Source organism: Cimex lectularius, unplaced genomic scaffold (assembly GCF_000648675.2).
Source record: "Cimex lectularius strain Harlan isolate CLEC.00 unplaced genomic scaffold, Clec_2.1 scaffold195, whole genome shotgun sequence".
Classification (NCBI taxonomy): domain Eukaryota; kingdom Metazoa; phylum Arthropoda; class Insecta; order Hemiptera; family Cimicidae; genus Cimex; species Cimex lectularius.
Genome location: NW_019392761.1, coordinates 724418 through 731147, shown reverse-complemented (window position 1 = coordinate 731147; position 6730 = coordinate 724418). Strand labels below are relative to the sequence as shown.

Sequence of the window (6730 nt, the reverse complement as noted above, 5' to 3'; positions counted from 1 at the left end):
TTACTATAATGCTTTTTGGGGCTGCTAGTGTGCTGTGAAGACTCTTCTTTGCTGGTTTCACATCAGGCAACTTGTGGAATCAATCTCTCTTCCCAACGGGAGGTCATTATGATGTTAGAACCCGAGGAAGCAGGAGCACTTCTTGTGCTTGCTCTTCTGCAAAAAGAGAAGCAAAAAAGGAGGAAACCCAGTAAAGTGTGGGTTTTTCTGTTGTAGGCTAGGCTATCTGATCCTATAAGGATTTTTTTGTCAGTGTAACCTCTTTTAAGATATTCTAGGGACCAAGGATAGATAGCATTTCAGCTTGAAAGACCATATTTACCAAGCCATTTGTATACCCTATCTTGGAATTGGATGGCATACAGAGTGTTTGATCTTCTGCTTTTTTTCTACCATTTTGTTTCAAAATAGTTAGTCCACATCCAATTTACTTGTTTTTGGATTATGAGCTTTTCCTACCTTCGATGGAAGTAGGTTAAATAATATTTGTAAGCCTTTGGGTTGTAGACTCCTACAAGTTTGGCCAATTTTTGCACATTGTCCGATGTTCGAGTAGTTTGTTTTTAATTTGAGGTTTATTCCATAATATTATTGAAAATATGATTATACTAAGATATTTGCCTTCTTTAGTAGACAATATTTACCTAGGGTTTTTGGCTGTTGCCTTGTGGTATTTGCCTTTTGGTTTTGATGTAGATGAAGGTTTTTGTTATTTTAGGCATGTTTTTAAAAAACCGTTTATACTTAGACATATTAAAATAAGATTCTATTAGTTCAAGGATAACAGGAAAGATAGTAAGATAAAATTGGTGGCGGGGTGAAGTGTTTTTACAAGTCACTTCTCAGTCTCTGAGGACAGTCATTACTGGCGATAACGTCACGGCTCAAGCGTCGAGACCGCCCGAGTTTACCTCAGCCTGTTAATTTAAGAACTTTAAGTTTATCGTCTGCAAATTGTCATTCGCCGGGCGTTTTTTGTCAGTTCGACAACTAAAGACTAAAAAATTGAGAGATGGCAGCATTCACAAAAGGTAAAACAATTTGTCTTTGATTTTGTATCGTTTTGACATTTAAAATATTTTAAAATGAGATTCTAGTTTTTTAAATATGACTGTTTTACAAATAGGTCGAAAATAAATATTCTGTTTTTGCTTTTATCTCAACTTTCACCCACATTTCAATTTCCTTCATTATCTACTTGAAAGAAGTTTTGAAATACTATCTCTCTAACTTCATACTCTCTTTCTCTCACCTCACTCTTTCTTTCTCACTCTCTCACTCAGACTCTGATTCTCTCTCTCTCTCTCACTCTTTCTTTCTCTCTCTCACGCCTCACTCTCACTCAGACTCTGATTCTCTCTGGCTCATTGCTCTCTCGCCCTCACCCTCTCTCACTTTCTCTCTCCTCCCCCATTCCTATCTCTCTGTACCTCCCTCCCACCCTCTCTCTCACTCTCTCACTCAGTCTCTGATTTTCTCTCACTCTCACTCTGATTCTCTCTGACCCTTTACTTTCACACTCTCTCTCACCTCACTATTTCACTCACTCTCTCTCTCACTCACTCTCTCTCACTCACTCTCTCTCACTCACTCTCTCTCACTCACTCTCTCTCACTCACTCTCTCTCACTCACTCTCTCTCTCTCTCTCTCTCTCACCCTCTCTCTCTCTCACCCTACTCTCACACTCGGACTTTGTCTCTCTGGCTCCTTACTCTCTCGCTCTCACTTTCTCTCCCCTCTCCATCTCTCCACCGCCATTCCTCTCTTTGCACCTCCCTCCCACCCTGTCACGCTCTCTCTCACTCTTTCTTTCTCATTCTCTCACTCAGACTTTGATTCTCTGACCCCTTACTCTCTCTCCCTCGTACCTCACTTTTTCTCTTACTTTCTCTTTCTCTCATATCTCTCTCCCTCTCCCTCTCACCTCACTTTCTAACTCTTTCTCTCTCTCTCACTCTGTCTCTGATTCTCTCTGACCCCTTACTCTCTTTCTCTCTCTCTCTCTCTCTCTCTCTCTCTCTNCACACACCCACACATGCATGCACGCATACGCATACATACATGGTTTCTCACACATTCCCAGACTCCACCTCTTTTTTCTGAATCCGACTCACTCCTATCAGACTCAGACTCATTCTCACCTTTTCTCTGTCTGATTCTCCTCACTCACTCTCTAGCTCCAACTTGGGTTCCTGACTCTCCAACTGACTCAAACTCTAATTTTCACTCACTCACTACTATCTCGCTCAGACTCTGGTTCTCACTCACTTTCTAGCTCCAACTCAGTTTCCTGCCCTCTTCAGCTGACTCAGACTCTGATTCTCACTCACTCTCTGGCTTATTCCTGGACAATCTCAAACTGGATATTTATTTAGCATGTTTCTCTAATTTTTGTCACATTAACAAAATAATCTGAAATATTTTCGCTTCAGTATAGAACAACCCTTTAAAAACAATCTATTTTTTAGCAGTAGGGTTTTAGTCTGCGAGTCGGTTCACCATGGACCTACTTTCTGTCCAAATAAACATACATATTTACATATTTATGTCTACATAAATATAAAGTAGAAAAAGTCTATAGAATTTGTCTATATATCCCAGTGATATGGTACAAACAGTGATTTAATTTAAATCTCAAGAGAACAGATCAATTTTACTTATAATTCCTGAAGTTCTGAGACTTTAAACTGAAATTTTATGCAACTCCTTATTTTCTTGGTCTGACTATCCTGGATGGGTTTGGTATTTTGTCATATTCAGCCTACCACAACCTGATGTGACTTCACAGAAATCTCACAGACATGTTGGAGATGGTAAGAGTTACACCCAAGTACACTCGTCTTTGCGATGAACTTGGCATGGAGGCGAGAAGCACTATATTGTCAGCAAAGGCGAGTTTTGTCATATTATAGCTGTGTGCACCCCTCCACCTTTTAGACAATCTTTGATAATCAAAAATAACGAGAAGAGCTGGAGGCTGAAAGTTCATACTTTCATTACTCCCATATTCACACTCTCTGCTTCGTCCCTCCTTAGGATCTTTGAGGACCTCAAATGCAAAAGCCAGCATGAAAAGCGTAAACCTGTTTCTTCACATTGAGCTTTGTATTTAAACAAATATATTATATTATATACAATTGAATGATTGGATTTAAACGCTGTTTGAAATTCCCTTAGAACACCTTGGTGTAGCCAAACTGTTCAACAACAGAGTTTTTGTCATTCGGAAGTTTGCGTTTATTTGTTTTTCAACCAGTAGACGATATTTATATTTATATTTTTTGAAAACATCAAGAAAAAATAGAATTTCTTAGATACAGTCCACTTGTTTAGATAAAAATTTAAGATTACTACCAGCCCGATAGAAAAACAATTGATTGTTGAACTCTTATCAAATCAGGTTCAAAGACTGCAATCTTAATCAAATTTTCTTTTGTTTATTTATACGTTGAAGCCTTTTATTTACTTGTGTACTGAATTGAAAACAAAATGATAGTCTCTGTTCTCTTATTAGTTAAAATTAATTTAATTGGATTTATTGCTCAGCACACAGTTGCGGGGGAGTAACATTGTCATGTAGGATCATGAATCTTGGAAGCAGTGGATTGCTGACGGTCTTTTGATGATGAACTCCATGTCTCAGACTTAACCTCTGAACTCAAATTCCAGACCCAGAACTGCTTTGATGAAGTCAGAATTATAAACTCTCCTGACAAATCTCTGATTCTCTCATCTGACTCAGACTCTGATTTACATTCACTCTTTGACTTTTGATTCCCTCTTCTGTTGATTTAAACTCTAATTCTCACCGACTATCTGATTCCGACACTCACTCTCTCCATCTGACTCAGACTGATTCACACTTACCCTTTTACTCCTACTGTGTCCCCATCTGAATTAGACTCTGATGCTCACCTACAATCTGACTTCAACTCTCTCTCCACCTGGCACAGACTCTTGATTCTCACTCACTCTCTAATTCCAACTCTCATCTGATTCAGATTTTGATTCAACCATTTTCTGAATCAGATTATAATTCTCAGTATATATATTTTGGACACTAACTGTCCATCTAGCTCAGACTCTGATTCTCACTCACTCTCAGACTCTTTGACTCACTGATGTCACTACTGAACTTAAGTGAGTACTCTGAAATCAGGACCGTCAACTCTCTCTCTGACTAACACGAGTTGTGAGCCCTGGATGACATAACCTCTGAGGGCATAGATCTTTGATCTCACCTTGTGAGCCTTGGACGAAGTGTCTGTTCATGAAGCCATAGATGAGCCCATAGACCTTGGATTTGTTTAGATGACAAAAAAGCATTTGATTGTATCAAGTAGGACTATTAGTACCTGGTTCCACCTCATATGAGTCTACCTGTGGCTTTTTTTTTGGACTCCATAGCCTTGATAGTATTTAGTTGTTTTTTGCTCATGAATAGAAACTTGCCCGTTATTAGACCTTTGAATTCTTCCTCTTTGTGGCAGTACCACAAAAATTGAAAAATGGTTTAATGAAGGGGTAAAATATTATTTTATGCTTTCTCTAATAAAGAGAGAGCAAAGCATTGTTTCTGTTTCTAATTCTACATTTATTTATTTACTTGTTCAAGGTGTTTTTATTGTTGCTGCTAAAAGAACCCCATTTGGCACATATGGAGGATATTTTGTTAAAAAAAGCGCTTGTGATCTTCAGGAAGTCGCAGCAAAAGCTGCTCTAGCGTCAGGCAATGTCCCACCAGAAAAGGTGGATTCTGTTGTTATTGGAAACGTTCTTGCGGTAAGTTACGGTTTTGAGAACCAGCCATCACTTGAATATATTTGAAAGACTGAAAATCACTTAGAAAATTTTTTTAAATTCTAGTGTTGATATTGTCGGCTATGTTTGTACGTTTATCTCTTTCAGAATACCTCATCTGATTCGATTTTCATGCCCAGACATGTACTTTTAAGATGTAACATTCCTCTCGAACGACCAGCTTTGGGTATAAATCGACTTTGCGGCTCCGGATTTCAGGCTATTGTGAACGGTGCTCAGGTGCTTTATTTTTACAGATCTTTATGATTTTAAATTTCATTCACTCATAATACAAAATCGTAGAACATTCTTTGCGGAGACTCTCAGGTAGTCCTTACCGGCGGCACTGACAATATGAGCCAATCACCATATGCTGTGAGGAACATTAGATTCGGTGCTCCATTAGGCTCAAAAATTGAATTTGAAGATACCCTCTGGGTAGGATTGACAGATACCTATTGCAATTTGCCGATGGGATTGACTGCAGAAAAATTGGCATCTAAATATAAAATCGAGAGAGCAGAAGTCGACGAATACGCATTTAGATCACAAACATTATGGAAAAAAGGTGGAGTTTTTTAATCTAATATTTTATCAATAAATAGTTATAATTCTAACATACATGTTTGTTTAGCACATGACGGAGGCTTTTTTAAGGAGGAGTTGGCCCCAGTTACTGTGAATATTAAAAAGAAAGATGTCGTGGTTGATACAGATGAACATCCAAAACAGCAATCGACACTGGAGAATTTTAAAAAATTGCCTCCTGTTTTTAAAAAAGACGGAGTTGTAACTGCTGGATCTGCATCAGTTAGTTTCAGTATTAAATACAATTTTTTTCAGTATTCAGTGATTTATATTTTCAGGGTGTGTGCGACGGAGCAGGAGCTGTTGTTTTAGCGAGCGAAGAGGCCGTGAAGGCGAACAATTTCACACCGCTGGCTAGACTCGTAGGTTACTGTGTTGTTGGTGTCGAACCAAGCATTATGGGCATCGGCCCAGCTCCTGCAATCACCCAGTTACTTAAACTCGTGGGAAAATCATTGAAAGACATCGATTTGGTCGAGGTTTGTGTAATTGTTTTTGTCCCAAAAGTACATTTTAGCACATTTAGCTTAGAGGCACTCTGCCTTACTATATACTTATTTTTTCTAGATTAATGAAGCATTTGGAGCACAGACCTTGGCTTGTGCGAAAGAACTCGACCTCGATATGAACAAACTGAACGTCAACGGTGGTGCGATTGCTTTGGGCCACCCTCTCGCTGCTTCCGGCTCACGGATAACAGCCCATTTGGTGCACGAGCTCAGGTACGTGCAATGAAAATTTATAACGAGTCTCATTTTATTGTTTTGATCAATTTTATGTAGAAGGAGAAAAGCTAAATTGGGAATTGGATCTGCCTGCATTGGAGGAGGACAGGGTATAGCTTTGTTGGTTGAAAGTGTATAATTTGACATAAATTTATATTATTATTGAAATCAGTTTAATTCAAATTTATTTTCTCAAATGTATTATCAACGTGTTTAATATTTTTTTTGACATTTAAGTATGTTTATATGTTTATACGTGTCTGAATAAAATATATATTTTTGATATACAACCTCGTTTGTTTTTATTTTCTTCTTTTTCAAGTGAACCAAATTTTTCATTCTTGAGAAGTTGACAATACAGAAAGAAAGCTGAAGTCTGGAAGTTTTGAACTTAAACGCATTTTTTTCTACTCCAAAAACTGAAAATCAATCGACTGATAATTAAATCTTATATTTTATTGAATACAGGAAAATATCAACACCAAATTACAATAATGAATATTATTAACATTACAATTTAAAATTAAATAATCAGAAATCAATTAGAGCCATTCCTTTTTTTCTTAGATCTAAGATAAACCATTTTTACTTGAAACAAGTATTCTTACCTTTAATA

At 37.7% G+C, this 6730-nt stretch overlaps 1 protein-coding gene across 1 annotated transcript; it reads left to right on the top strand.

The window, feature by feature from the left end:
* The first annotated feature begins 866 nt into the window (after positions 1-866).
* Positions 867-6352, top strand: LOC106663299 (3-ketoacyl-CoA thiolase, mitochondrial). Its single transcript, XM_014388012.2, has 8 exons — positions 867-1031; positions 4617-4783; positions 4910-5041; positions 5105-5369; positions 5436-5611; positions 5668-5868; positions 5957-6111; positions 6172-6352. The coding sequence occupies exons 1-8, from the start codon at positions 1013-1015 to the stop codon at positions 6251-6253; spliced, it is 1197 nt and encodes a 398-aa protein (XP_014243498.1). The 5' UTR covers positions 867-1012; the 3' UTR covers positions 6254-6352.
* Positions 6353-6730: the final 378 nt, after the last annotated feature.

What these genes read in the sequence shown, in the direction of transcription:
- LOC106663299 (XM_014388012.2), top strand. An exon ending in CTATTGTGAACGGTGCTCAG is followed by an intron (nt 5,042 to 5,104) that starts GTGCTTTATTTT and finishes ACAAAATCGTAG; the next exon opens with AACATTCTTTGCGGAGACTC. An exon ending in AAGACATCGATTTGGTCGAG is followed by an intron (nt 5,869 to 5,956) that starts GTTTGTGTAATT and finishes TATTTTTTCTAG; the next exon opens with ATTAATGAAGCATTTGGAGC.